At 37.4% G+C, this 15,297-nt stretch overlaps 1 protein-coding gene across 1 annotated transcript; it reads left to right on the forward strand.

The window, feature by feature from the left end:
• Positions 1 to 1,748: 1,748 nt before the first annotated feature.
• slc6a4b (solute carrier family 6 member 4b) lies at positions 1,749 to 8,924 on the forward strand (the record flags this gene model as incomplete). Its single annotated transcript, XM_079481236.1, has 13 exons — positions 1,749 to 1,968; positions 3,026 to 3,160; positions 3,313 to 3,532; positions 3,900 to 4,038; positions 4,118 to 4,252; positions 5,009 to 5,112; positions 5,764 to 5,891; positions 5,977 to 6,089; positions 6,340 to 6,471; positions 6,851 to 6,950; positions 7,124 to 7,224; positions 8,104 to 8,271; positions 8,771 to 8,924. The coding sequence occupies 13 exons, from the start codon at positions 1,749 to 1,751 to the stop codon at positions 8,849 to 8,851; spliced, it is 1,776 nt and encodes a 591-aa protein (XP_079337362.1). The 3' UTR covers positions 8,852 to 8,924.
• Between the last annotated feature and the right edge of the window lie 6,373 nt (positions 8,925 to 15,297).

The raw sequence follows: 15,297 nt of genomic DNA on the forward strand, positions 1-15,297 counted from the left end.
GGACTGAATGACTTTTTGCATCAGTGGATATTAGATGGACAGAAATGATTATTTCAGAATCTGCACTTTATTGCAACATTTACACTCAATGTAGTCAAAATGTCGGGAAACAACACTGTCACACAATTTTATAATAAATAAACCTTATAAAATAATAATTATAAATAAAATAAATAATCAAAACTATAGATACAAATAAATAAGTAACTATGAGAATTATGTTTGTGCAAAAAAAATCCCAAGCAATAGCCTCCCTTTAACTAGAACTATCAAAAAAAATTATTTGAACCATCTCCCTTTAAATTTTGTTTTATCTAATACATGCTGGATTCTTATTGAATTAGTTTTCATCCTAAATAATCCATATAAAATTATTTTTAAATACATTTATCAAACATTTAAGCACACAGGTTCAGATAAAACATTTTCTTGAAAAGCATTTTAGTGAACCTTTGACTGGCGGCATATGTATTTTGATTGCATAGACTTAAGAACAGTAGCATTAACCATGCACGCGAACGCAGTCAAAACACACCTGTCATATCCTTAATGCACTTAAGAACTCTTGTATTTCACCTGGGTCTTGAACCAGGCCTCGTGGAGGCTTATATTTCGTAGTCTAACTTTATTTGCTGCACTCTCTGGCCATTGGACTACGCGAATACTGCAGTCTGCATATCTAGTTAGGACTCTTTCGATTACCCAGTGCTAAAAGCAGTGGATTTGATTTCCAACTCTTTTTTATTAGGTTTACCTAACGAGGACGGTTAGACCACAGAGCAGATACACTCTCCTGGATCTCCAGTAAATAATATTCCATCTGCCTGCGCAGGAAGCCAGGGAAACTCATAATGCTATTCACACAGCTCTGCTGTCAAAATAACGTGGGGCGCGAAGCCTGATGATCCATTCTTCATCTAATACAGTGACCTAATCTACGGTATAGGGAATAGGTCAACAAAGTAACCAAGTTTAGCAAACAATAAACTTCCAATACAAACAATCCTTCAGTGTCAACATAAGAGGTGTCTTAGATGTGTAGCTTTTTCATTTGCTAGCAACTAATATGGATAATATAGTAAATTTTGCTCTTATACTCATTGAATAAAATAAAAAATTAAAATAAAAGAACAAAAATTTCATTCTCATCTTAAAAACTTTTTTGTCTGCTGATGGATTTGTTGACATTTCTATGTGTAAGATTAGCATTTAAAACAAAATTTTCTATTTGTTTTTGCATCCGACTGATGACACACGTTGGGAACTTATAAACGAACAGGAGCACAATGAGTAGGATATATTTTTAAACACGTGGATTTCGGAATCAATTTAAATTTGTCATAAAAACATGCCTTATCCACACTCTTGCCCTAAGCTTTGCCATACGTCATTGTTACGTTGACAAATATAGCAATATCTTTTGAGAACTCAAGCGCGCACTTGGAGAGGTCAATTTGAATGATAGCATCGTGCACGCGTGATGTCAGGGGTGAGTGATGGTGTCGCGCGCATCTCCCGCGTGTAATCTCATTCGATCACATCTCTCGCGCACAGGTGGGGGGCTTGCTGGTTAATCCTCGAGGTTTTACTCCAACCAGCAGGGAAATCAACCACAGCAGAATGCTGCGGTCTCCCGCACACCCACGAGCCTGAGCCAAAACACATTGCAACTTTTTTACATTCAACACTTAAAGGCTAGTTCTTATCTAACTACTTCTGCAGTTTGCCAAGTTACCAGTGCGCCGAAGATGCCCCACCAAGAACAAGTGCTCATGCACGGTAACCTTTGCGCACCGGGTCCTCCCAACAACTCCGGGTACAACACCAACCCGGTACCCGTCATCATTCAGACAGAATCCCGAGACAAATGGACCAAAAAAATGGATTTTCTGTTATCGGTCATTGGGTTCGCGGTGGACCTTGGAAATGTCTGGAGATTTCCATATATCTGTTATCAAAACGGCGGCGGTAAGAGTTTGTTTTAACTTTGAATAAATAATGAGTTACAACGATTTCTGATGTAATATGTATACAGCTACACATAAGTAGAATTTGTTTTTGTTTACTTAAATTGAAATGGTAAATAATACACTTGAAAAGTATAACTGTTGGATTTATGAGCTGTCCAATGTGCTGAACCAAACATCTTAATTAAAAGGCACTGACAATGTTCAGTATAAAGAATTGTTGCATTAAGCAAAAATCGTTTTAGAAAAATTGTCTACGTGAAGTTAGATCTAATATTGATCCGTTTTTTTTCACATTGAAACAAAATACAGCCACCTGGCTACAGAAGCTAATAATCGAAAAAAAACTAATATCGTTGTTATTTATAGGCCTACTTATTTTAAGTACTTATTTAAAGTGTATCGCACTCGATGCAAAAATGACAATTGCAGTCGTCGAGCACGCAAAGGCTAAAAATGCGCATTCAGAATTAACATTGAACAATAGAACAAAAACACATTTTGTAAGACAGAGATGTAGCCTATAATACGTTTTAACAACCAAGCAATACTTTAGTTTAATATTTTTGACTTGGTTTAAAGAGATACTTCACCCAAAAATGAACATTCTGTTTTACTCACCTTCGAGTTGTTCCAAATCTGTATAGGCTACATTTCTTTGTTCTGATGAACAGAGGGATAGATATTTGGAAGAATGCTTATAACCAGATATTTGGAAGAATGCTTATAACCAGATAGTGTTTGCCCCCTATCGACTATCATAGTAGGAAAAAATACTATGTTAGTCAAAAGTGGCTCAGAACTGTTTGCTACATTTTTCAAAATGTCTTCATTTGTGTTCATCGAACAAAGTGGGCAAGATCTGTCTGGTTATAAGCATTCTTCCAAATATCTTTCCCTGTGTTCATCAGAACAAAGAAATGTATACAGATTTGGAACAACTCGAAGGTGAATAAATTATGACAGAACTTTAATGGCTTGTTTTTAACTCTTGGCTGTGGACATAGATTGGTTTACATATGAAAAGCTTGTCATATTTCATGGTTCCCATTTTTCAGGGGCTTTTCTTATTCCTTACGTTTTGATGGCTATATTTGGGGGAGTGCCCCTTTTCTACATGGAGTTAGCTCTGGGACAGTTTCACAGAACAGGTGCCATATCCATATGGAAACACATTTGCCCTATTTTTAAAGGTAAGTTGTCAGCGGGTTTTGTATTGAGAAATAATATATTAGTTTACCAGAAGCGCTAAAAATATTGTATACAAAAAAACGAATCAAACGGATAGAATAATGTGTCTGAATTTGGATTTTCAACAAACTGACATTATTTCCTCCTCTGTTAGGCATTGGTTTCTCCATCTGCATCATTGCCCTGTATGTATCCTTTTACTATAACACCATCATCGCCTGGGCTCTGTTCTACTTTTACTCCTCCTTCAGCAGCACACTCCCCTGGACCAACTGTGATAATGAATGGAACACAGAAAACTGCACTAACTACTTTGGAAAAGACAATGTGACCTGGACGAACTACTCACGCTCACCCGCCGAGGAGTTTTACACGTAAGTGCATGTAAGTGGCTGCACTGCTGGGGCAAATTAAGCCGAAAGAGGCAGATAAAAAGATGAACGAGGAAGGGAAAGCAAAATGAGGTGTGGATTTAGCGAAAAGAATGAATAGGAGGAGAAACAGGTTAATAAATGGAAATGTGGAACATACAAAACCAACAAGGTAAAAAAATTGTTGCATGAGGACTTGTTGCATCTGAAAGATTGCAACGTTTCTATGTATTATAATAGTTTGTTGACCGAATCACTTTTCACGTATGCCTATTATATTTGTGAAATATGTACATTCAGGTCATGGCGAGCGCTGTGTACTGAGGTAAATATTCACTGACTCCACAGTTGAACATCCCTCTTAAAACAGGAGGAACGTCTTGGCAGTCCACGAATCGTCTGGGCTTGAAAATGTGGGATACATTCGTTGGCAGCTCATGTTGTGCCTCTTCCTCATCTTCACCATCGTCTACTTCAGCCTGTGGAAAGGAGTCAAGACATCAGGAAAGGTCAGGAAAACCCTCGTAACTAAACTAAACTAAATGTTTATTGGTCTGAGGAAAAAGTCACTTCTCCTGTTTGTCTCAGGTTGTATGGGTGACTGCCACCCTGCCGTACGTGGTGCTATTGATCCTTATGGTCCGTGGTGCCACATTGCCAGGAGCGTGGCAGGGAGTGGTGTTCTATCTCAATCCCAAATGGGAGAAATTAAAGGAGACCAGTGTGAGTGCTTGTTTTCTACTGCCTTTCTTCTTCTCTCTTGGTTCTATCTCGGATTCATTGCTAAATTGGATTGTATGGTTGACATCTTTGCTTATCTTGTTACCTTTTGAAATGTATTTATGTGCTGTTATAATTCTGTATTGTTCGTGAGAAGGCATTTCATGCGGTAATAAAAAGCACTTGAGGCATATGGACACGTAGCCCACATATCAACAGCGCAGAAACTGACTTGACCTATGGATATATCATAAAGGGCACAATTCTTTCCTAATTTTATCAACTGTATAACTTCTACATAGCACAACAGTCAACAAAGGCAATATTTACATGACGTCTCTGTATTCTTTGCTTTAAAAGCTTGTGGTTAGTCGTTTGCTCTGAGATGCAGCGACAGCATGATGAGAAGCAAAAATAAAGCACTAGGGGCTAATGAGATGCGTAATTGGTTTAGAAATGTTTCCATCATGAAAGGCCCTTGTTCTCATTGACACACTGGCAAACACGCACACACACACACATAAACACGCGTTTCTCATGTTGCACGTATCTTCAGATCTGAGCAAGCACCGCCTCGTCAATATTCCCAGTATTCTGTGATGTCATTGTCTTTGCCATTTCCCAATCTAACCCAACCCAAATTGCCAGTCTTTCTAAAATATTGTGATTTTTTTTCTCTTTTCAAGCTTTTTATGTTTATAGACACATTGTATTACAGTTGAATAAGTGTAAAGGTAATATACGGTTGTGTCTCTGTAGGTTTGGGTGGATGCGGCTGCTCAGATCTTTTTCTCTCTTGGTCCTGGGTTCGGTGTACTGCTTGCCCTTTCAAGCTACAACCCCTTTAACAATAACTGCTACAGGTAATAATGAAACCATCATATTCTTTACATATGTCTTCAAATATTTTCAACCTTTATTCATTAGTAGCATTATATTGCCATAAAAAGCTAAAACAGACACTGACGAATGTTTGATAATTCAATTCCTTAATAATACAATTTTAATTTTTTCTATTATACTTAAGTACAATAAGGTTCTAAAATACCGGATAACAGCTGGTTATTTCATATTGAATCACTTTGGCAGTTAACAGTAAAGTGACCTGTCAAGTCTGGCTAAAACCATTCTCACTCACTCCTAATTATGATTCTATCTATAGCTTAGTCATTTATTTACATTTGGCTCTCTGTCTATTAACTGAGGGGAAATGCTGTCAAAATAAACCGTGCTCTGACCCAACCCCATCCTTCATACACAATAAAATAGCATCTGTCATTTATTCAACAAGATTACAGTACAATACATGTTTAAAACAAATACATTTAATAAATATAAGGTACCCAACTAAAACAAGGCTAGATTTAGACAATTAAGCACCACCTAGAGCACCCTAGCAACCACATAGCAACCCCCATCCACAACATCCTATCATCACAGTGATGATTTTAGCATGGCCACATAAATGTGCAATCTTCTATGTAAAAGCTATGTTTTGTTTATATTTTGTACAGAGACGCCATCGTAACCAGTCTGGTAAACTGCCTGACGAGTTTTTTGTCCGGATTTGTTATTTTTACTGTTCTGGGATATATGGCCGAACAGAGAAATATAAATATTGAGGATGTAGCCAGGGACAAAGGTGAGGTTTTTCTAATAATAGTTAGGTTATGCGTTTTAAGTGTTTCATTCTTTCGTGACTGAACACATGTCTGTCTTTATTCTAGGTCCGAGCTTGCTCTTCATCACATATCCTGAGGCCATTGCAAACATGGTTGGCTCAACTTTCTTCGCAATCATCTTCTTTGCGATGATGATTACTTTAGGACTGGACAGCACTGTATGTACACACCTATGCTGCTTTCATTTGTCTTATCAGCATGCACCCTGAATTACAAACAGAACTGAAACAAGCAGAATACATTCAGACCTTTTTATGAGGTTTACAAACTACATTATCAAAGTTTGCATGCAGACTGCCTTCAAATAAACAGATTCTTTCAATATAATAAAAATAAAGAGATTCATAGAATGTTGATCAAACTCTCTGATTTCTTTCTTTTGTCTTGCTTCATTGTGGCTTACTTCAGTTTGGTGGGCTAGAAGCCATAATTACAGCTGTGATGGATGAATATCCAGATGTCCTGTCCCAACGGCGAGAGCTGTTTGTTCTCGCTCTGGTCGTTGTTTGCTTTCTGGGCTCTCTCAGCACCCTTACGAAAGTGAGTTCCAGTGATCTTCTGTCTTTGTTTGTACATTTTACAAATGCACCTTAATTCCATCAGGCACTGCCTTCTGATGCATGTATGGACTCACATCTGCACACATAAACATATTACAGACGAAAAGGTGTGTGTCATACTTTAAAATAAAAGGTTCACTAAACATTTGAATATTGCTATAATTTCTGCAATGTGCAGAAGTTTGATTTAATTCAGTTAAATTTTCTTTCATAGTGCTAGTCACCATTTTGCATCGTTGCATATTTACATAAAATGCATGGCGATTGAATACATCACACTTAACAAAAGTTTAAATTTAAATGTTGCTCGATTTATAACAAGAATTGTATACATTTATTTTTTATTTACTTTTTGCCAGGGTGGTGCATATGTGGTAAAGTTACTCGAAGAATTTGGAGTTGGGTCTTCAATTATAGCTATTGTCTTTTTGGAGGCCATTGCAGTATCCTGGTTCTATGGTAAGACTTCTGTTTTACATTATCATGTTTTATAGAAATATTACATTACGATGTCCTAAAGACTGTACATTGCTATACAAATCCCTGCCAAACATAAGCTAACTGTAAATAAAGACTATATTTACAGTAACATATATTCATAGTGTTTCAGAGCATTTTTCAATTCTCCCCAGGTATTAACAGATTCAGCAACGATGTCAAAGCAATGTTGGGCTTTACCCCAGGACTGTTCTGGAGATTGTGTTGGGTCGCTATCAGTCCAGGATTTCTGGCTGTAAGTTTGAATAAACATCTGACTCAACATTCACGATCCATGTGTAAAGGTTAGCCTCTGGTTAAAGTGAGGCTGCTTGTGAAATGCTCGCATCATATTTTATTCTCTCGAAATTGTTAAATGATCCATTATTATTACCTTAATAATCCTATTTTCTCACCTTTACACACTGTCACCATTTCCAGGCTGCAAATGTCAGACCCTGTGCACTCTTATAGTTTAATATTCCTATGACACCTCTGCATACATCATAGCTAACCTCAACAGGCCTGTGGTGAAATAAACGGTTGACATTTCCATTGTCATTTCTCGCTACATTTTGCTGTTCTTTTCCTCTCACCCCCCAGAGATAGTGTGAGATTATTTGAATTGCTGGAGAGAAGACATTTGTCACAGTTTTTCCAAGTCGACCAGTTTTCTTGTCTCTTCAGTGATATGCAGGGTCTGCAGGATAAAAATTACTCTTTGTATATACAATAATCTGCTCATAGCCTCACAGTTTTCAAACATATCAATTGAGTGAGTGCAGGGGCCTACAATGCCCTAGTAATGCTTGGAGGTAATCTACTTTTTTAAAGAATAACACTAGACTGGTCTCAGTAAAATGTTCAGCCACAATTCACATTAGTTTAGTGCTTGATTTTGAGTCATATAACAATTATTAAGATCCTTTTAAAATGATGCCGCCAGTATTTTTCATTCTAATAATACAAAAGTGAAGTAAAACATTCTAAGGAAGAAAACCATGTCAAAACACCATTATACAACAAATTGCACATATAAGATCTATATCCTGCAGCGTTTAAAGAAAACAAACAGATAAAAAACTGCTTTATTTATTCTTGAGCTTTAAGCCTGAATCTTTTTTCTGTGTTTCAGTACATTATTATCAGCTCACTGTTGAACCCTCAGCCCCTTTCACTATTCGACTACGAGTACCCAGACTGGAGTATCACAACAGGTTACATCATTGGAGCTTCATCCTTCATGTGGATCCCCATATACATGGTGTACAAGCTTGTGTGGACCCCAGGCTCGCTTAAACAGGTATGACTGCTCTTAACGCCTATGTAAACAATTAAAGGTTCAATGTGTCCTATTTGTTGGACGATCTATTGAAAGAAATGGCATATTTTATACATAACTATGTCTTCAGAGGTGTATAAAGACCTTACATAATAAAGCGTAATGTTTTTATTACCTTAGAATGAGCTATTTCTATCTACATACACCACGGGTCCCTTTGCATGGAATACACAATGTTGTTTTGTAAAGTAGCCCTAAACGGACAAAGTCCTCTGCGTTTCGTACATATCTCTTTCGGCAAAGAAGCAAAAACGTGACAACATCTTAGTTCTGTGTCAGCCACCGTAGTGCTTTGAAAGGGAGTGATGGAGAGAGCCGTTTGTCGCAATTCACAACCTCAACACTAGATGTCACAAAATGTTTTACATCGGACCTTTAAGATACGATTAACAAGAGGCCATGAAGCTTGAAAAACACAAAATGGTTCTATACTCACATGATTTTTTGGATCTTATTTCAGCGGCTTGCGGTTTGTCTGCGACCAGAGAGAACTCTTCCAGAAATCCATCCTGACAGCATGGGTTTAAGTCCCGTTCCTTAGACCCTCTTCCAGCCACCGAGACCAAAACAACTAAACACAATCCACAAACAACACTTATCTTGAGTAACTGTTCAAAAAGGAAACTAAGAATTTATAAGGTAAAGGGCAACTTTTGCGTACATTTCTTTAAGGGATTCACCAACTGAAAATATTGTTCCAAGTTTAGTATGTGTAAGAAATATACCTACGATTGAATTGACTCTGAATAATAAGTAAAAAGCAATGTTCATTATAAATTATGGTTTGATCTAAAAAAATTGATGTTCTTTTTTTAATTTTAAGGTTTAAGATGTACAACAGTTCCGCTGTATTTTCTTCTGTTGTAAGTCATATAAATATATATATAATATATACTGTATATTCTCCACTAAACACTTTTTGAGAAACATGCAAGAGATATCTGCAAGATTACCTCATCGTGAGACATTCAGCCAATGAGAACCGAGAGATTCATATTTCACTCTCACTAATTTTTCAGAAATAGCTGTTGTAAAGATTGAAACATTATGGTGTGTTCTGCCTTAACTCTGCCTAATTATTGTAGCTTATTTATGTCAAAACTTTGTATATGTTGTATTTATATTGTGCACCATGTAAACAGTTAAAAGGGAATATCTTCTGTTCCTGCTTTGGAACCTAAAAAACATGACTGTTTCTCATTCTCTGACAGAACTTCAGACCAAATTCTAACTAAGTTTTGTGTAAGTGCTAAATCTTCCCTCAAATTTCCCAAATAAAGAACTGCCAGTGTAATGAACCATGTAAGTGAATTTTAGCAATGAATGTCTTATTATGGATAGTTGGATTATTGGTGTCCATAAACCATGTTTGCATTGTAGGTTGTGGTGGAGAGTTTTGCCTGTATGTTTGTGTGAAAACGAATAAAGCTGTAATGTATAAACTTTGAATCTATCTATCTATCTATCTATCTATCTATCTATCTATCTATCTATCTATCTATCTATCTATCTATCTATCTATCTATCTATCTATCTATCTATCTATCTATCTATCTATCTATCTATCTCTCTATCTATCTCTCTCTCTATCTATCTCTCTATCTATCTATCTCTCTATCTATCTCTCTATCTATCTCTCTATCTATCTCTCTCTCTATCTATCTCTCTATCTATCTCTCTATCTATCTCTCTATCTATCTCTCTATCTATCTCTCTATCTATCTCTCTATCTATCTCTCTATCTATCTCTATCTATCTCTCTATCTATCTCTCTATCTATCTCTCTATCTATCTCTCTACCTACCTACCTGCTTACCTACCTACCTACCTACCTATCTCTCGGCGTTGTGGTCTCTCGGCGTTGCACTGTTGAACCTTAATTAACATGTTGATTTGCATTGAGCTGCAGTGTCCAGCATCTGCAAACAGACACGGGTAAGAGAACAGCATTGTGTCAAGCATTTAAATGAGATGTTTTATTAAAGACTACATCTTCAATCGCCGCCAATCACAGCTCTGGGAAACGGGCTTCAGTTGTTCCAGTTTCAGGTATGGGGTGAGAGAATAGAGAAAAGATAATGCTATTCCACATTCAACCTCTTCTAGCAGAGGACACAGAATGGATCAAAGGCTTCAGTGCAGAGGACTGGTGTAGAGGTGGACCTCAAATTCAACTACAGAGGATCCTAACAAAAGGCCTGTAGGCTCTGTGCTTCTCTGTTAATTACCAAAATGAAAGACTGAGAGTTCCACAATGCATGGAAAAGGCTTGCAACTGAAGAACTGTATTGTGACCTACAGTACAACAGAGTAGTTTACAAAGATCACTGCCTTTAACATTACAGGTTGGAATAGACGGAAGGTGTTTAGAATGAGCGATGTGTAACTTCGGTGATGTTGTTACATCTTTACTGCTCAACTTTACCTTACCATATTTTGACATGGCTTAGCCTGTCAAACGAGATGTAAAAACAATTGCAGCACCAAAATGAATACAGATAGGGTTTGGGGCATTAACTTCAAAAATGTGATTACACACGACATAAAAAATAGCGGATGCTTGTCATGATTCTGCTGCATCATGTCATGTTTCTCTTAGTGTAGTGGCAGGATCATGACAGAACCTCATGTTTAATGTGGAGAGAGGCAATTATTATGGTCTTACAGACCCTCTCTCTGGTCTCGTCTTTGTTCCCATCCTCTCGTTACCCTCGTTATTGATTAATGCCCTACACCTGTTTCCCTCTTGATTTGCTCCCTTACTTAATGCCCTTGTGTCTTCTGTCTTGTACTGGTTCATTGTGATTTGTTTAGAGAGTTCATGTCTTGTCAGTTTAGTTATTTGTAGTTCATGTCAAAAGTTAATTTAAGTCTTGTTTAAGTGTAGTTAGTTTTAGTCCTGTCATGTTATTGTATCCCTGTTTTGTTCCGTTACCCCCACGTGGGTCTATGTTTTATTATTTATTATTAAAATATGTTTACCCCTTACCCGCTGTCTGCACCTGGGTCCTCTGTCTGTGTCTCGCCCCTCGAGAATCATGACAATGCGACTGCGAGAGATAATGGACATGTGGCCTGAGCGCACAAGAAGAGTCGTGCGTGGGTCTCAAGGCGAATGCACATGCGCTTTATGTAGAGGAACAAATATGTACAGCACAGAAATATGTAAGGCTACACTTTTACATGATAACGTTATTTTAGTAACATTTGATCTACGATCTGTACAAATAAAACCAAACGATTGCTATGGGATCAATTTATTCTTAAAACTATTAACAACTGCATGCGTGAACGTGAGACTTGTTACGCGTCTATTTTACTATCCACACACAAATGCCTTATGATTTTAATCTGTGAAATTTAGATTTTTATAAACATAAGACGATCTTTACGAATAGAGACTATTTTGTGTTAATATATAATGACTAATGAAGTTGTGCATTTGTGGATCAGAACACAAGTGCATTTGTATTTTGATACTTTAGTTTCGCTGTTTTCAGCATTACACGACCAACATACAAACAAGAATCAATAAATAATCTGTCATCTAACCGTTATTTGTCTTTAATAAATGGCTCTCATTTCGTGTCTGTGGAATTCGGAACTGAATGAATAGTAATCACTGTGTTCAAACGGATGTATATTTGCGAATACAAGTGTTCTCCTTTGTTTACAAATATCATAATTTGTGCATGTCTAATAGAAAACGTGCATTTGTGGATCAGGCGACACACGTGGTGCATCCATCCTGTACCTGTGCTTTTGGACTTTGGGTTAGCCAGCAACAAACAAATAACTTCCGATCCACACAACCGCGCCTAAGAAAACCAACTACCACTAGATGGCAGTCTCCCGGAGCTTTACGGAACTTGGTGGCGTGAAAGACGGCATATGGTTGACGTTCGCAAAAATTGAGGTTATTATCTCTGTTTTTATCACATAATCAAGTCATACCAACTTCATCTTCATGCTCTGTTTGTTGAATCATTTTTTATGTAGTATGGCTTCGCAATAGCCTACATTGCTTGCATTAACACAGGGCTCGCATTTCGCTGCTTCGGGTCGATCACACCTGCACTCTTGAAGCAACGACAACATGCTACAGAGTTGGCATTAAGCCTTACCTTTGAAACCATTTGTGGGAACAGTCTGAGCATTGTTAAAGGGTCGAGTAATGAAGACATCTACATTTTAACCCGATCTTTTGTTATTTAAAAGGTAGTCGTATTCAAACGCACATCCTTTAAGTGTCAGAACTGACGCCAGGTCCTGGGATGCACCCATCTATGACAGGTTGAACTCCGCCTCCACAGAAGAATATTTACATTTAGTCATTTAGCAGACGCTTTTATCCAAAACGACTTACAAAGAGTTCAGGGAGCAATATGTCATGTTTCAAAATAACACATGAATGTCAAGCACTACTTATCTAGCCCCGCCCACTTGTTCGCGAATGACAGTAGGCTACTGAAGTGTCGCGGAACCAGATAGAGCGAGAAAGCAATAAACATGCCGTTAAAAAGATCGCGAAATATTCTACAGTGCCTGGTTGTGGAAGAACACAGTCGCTGCATAACCTTCCTCTGTATTTCGACATTAGGAATGCGTGGTCAAAGCTTATTTTTAAAGACGCTCTGGATTTGCGGAGACACAAAAATTAAAAAGTGCTGTGCAGTCAATGTTGGATCTGACAGGAATGGTGCAGCGATCTTATGTGAGTAAAACATGTGTACTATGCGACACGATTGCTTTGTTAGAGATCGCTGGATATGTCCTGATAATGTGTATTATCAGGACACGGCCACCACTGTATAAACTCTGGCCACCCCATGGCCACCCCTAGTGTGATTTTGCAGTGGTTACTATTAATTTGAATACATAATGTAAATTCACAATAGTTCGTGAAGTGAAAAAAAATGCAACAGCCTCAGCTGTTTTAAACATTTTCCAATTTTGTTAGAATTTTTTGTTTGTTTTCGGTGCCACCCCAAGATTTCGCTGTAGCCTCCTAGTGGCCACCCCATTAACATTTTCTGGGGGCGCCACTGAGAAAAATAGCCTATCACATATTGATTTTGATGTTTTCGAATTTAAAAACCACGCAAACTTCATAAGCAGACACCAGACAACAGGATAAAATAATACAAACGGCCAGTTCAGGACACCTTTAAATCTTAAAACGGGACGCAGCTACGCCTGGAAGATAACAGCCAGGTATACATTTAAACGCAGGAGCTCACAACTACATTTTTTACATTTTGTATAAGAAAATGTGGTTTAACCTAAAGAAAACATTCATTCAGCAGCTAAAACACAATAGGAAACCTCTACAACTGTACACAATTATTAAACAATGCCCTCTACTGCTTAAGGGGTGTAAACAATAAATTAAAATAAAGCCACATATCAGATTATCAGCTACTTTAAGGAACAGCCAAAACCAGTATAAAAACAGTTTAAAAGTACTTACTGAATTGTTAAATAAACATTGTTAAATGTGCAACACAAACAAATGTAACTGGATATTGTTTGGCGTTGTATAGACAGTTTTTATGTAATTATAAGAATGATTGACGTGATGACGACCTCTAGAGTTGTGAAGGTCATCTGGTTTTAAAAGCAATTCGTTTATTAAAATAAAAACTCAAAAAGCCTTTATTTGAGACAATTTTAGAAAGTGAGGATTTATTAAACAATTTCTCATAACCCCCAAGTGTTGCATTTGTGAAAGAGGATAAATGTATACTGTAGCTTCTAAACATGATTTGTAATATTATGCAAAGTTATTTGCTGTCCTAAAAGCCATGTTTCACTTCAATATATCTGGTTGGCAGCAACACGTTGAGATCATTAATAATCAACATTGCAAATGTGGAATTATGATTTCTATCAAATCATACCTGGAAATAATTTTATAATACTTTAGTTCACAGAGTTTGGTAGGTGTAAACAGGATTAGAAATGTGTATAATTGTTTAACTTTTGTACGTCAAGTGGATTTTATATTGCTGATAAGGTCTATTATAAATCAGTTTAAGGCATCTAATACCATGAAATAAAGATTTTCTACTATACTATCTTGCATGCATTAAAGCAACGATTGCACAGTTAGAAAGGTGGTAAAATAATAAATGTTGTTTTGGTAGAAAAATTGCGGTGAGAATCATGTCAGTAATGATGTCACCTTATGTGTTATGTCACCTTAAATATGCAGCCAGCCACAGGCTGTTTGGCCAGTGAATCTTCATCCACCTCTTTATATGCTGTGGTGCCGTACAGATCAGTGTGATCTTTCCCACCGAAACAACCTGAGGTGGTCTTCTCCTGGCAGTTTCACAGTCTACAGTCCATTAACTTTAAGTTTAATTTTGGCTAAATATTATTCAGATAAAGATCCATGTTTTAAAGCCTTTTTTCCAATAAATGGTCTCAAAATGTAATTTTAGTGTGGTTCATTTACTCCAGCAACACAAATACAGATGGCAAAGGCTTTTACAAACTCAACCACCAGGGTCAATGCGCAAATCTCTTCCTCCATTGTAGCAGGCGACCCACAGAGGCCTTTAGAGGGGTCTATGCACATGCCGTCTAGTATATCTTCATCGGGCTCCACCCTGTAAACCCCTCTGCGCACAGCTTAATTATATGCACATACACTCACATACTGAAAATATACCTATTTGAGCACACAGACTAAATTTTTATACCATTTGATACAAAAACTCACACGGGTGGGGGAAATGTGGGTGTAATAAAATTAACCGCAATACATTACACTGCAATACAGAACCTTCAGCTGAATCTACCTTTCCATCACTGAAGCGAGTGTTGGCCCTTTCTTTGTCCAGCTGAGCAGCTGTTGTAATGGAGTTCATGACGTGGTCAACAGAGCAAGGCACGTTACCCCCACGATGACGTAATCGCCGTCTTTCACACCACAGATCCTAGGTTTCTCTGTGAAAGTAAAAACACACAATGCCGTTCTCA

Source organism: Barbatula barbatula, assembly GCF_947034865.1.
Source record: "Barbatula barbatula genome assembly, chromosome: 2".
In the NCBI taxonomy this organism is placed as follows: Eukaryota; Metazoa; Chordata; class Actinopteri; order Cypriniformes; family Nemacheilidae; genus Barbatula; species Barbatula barbatula.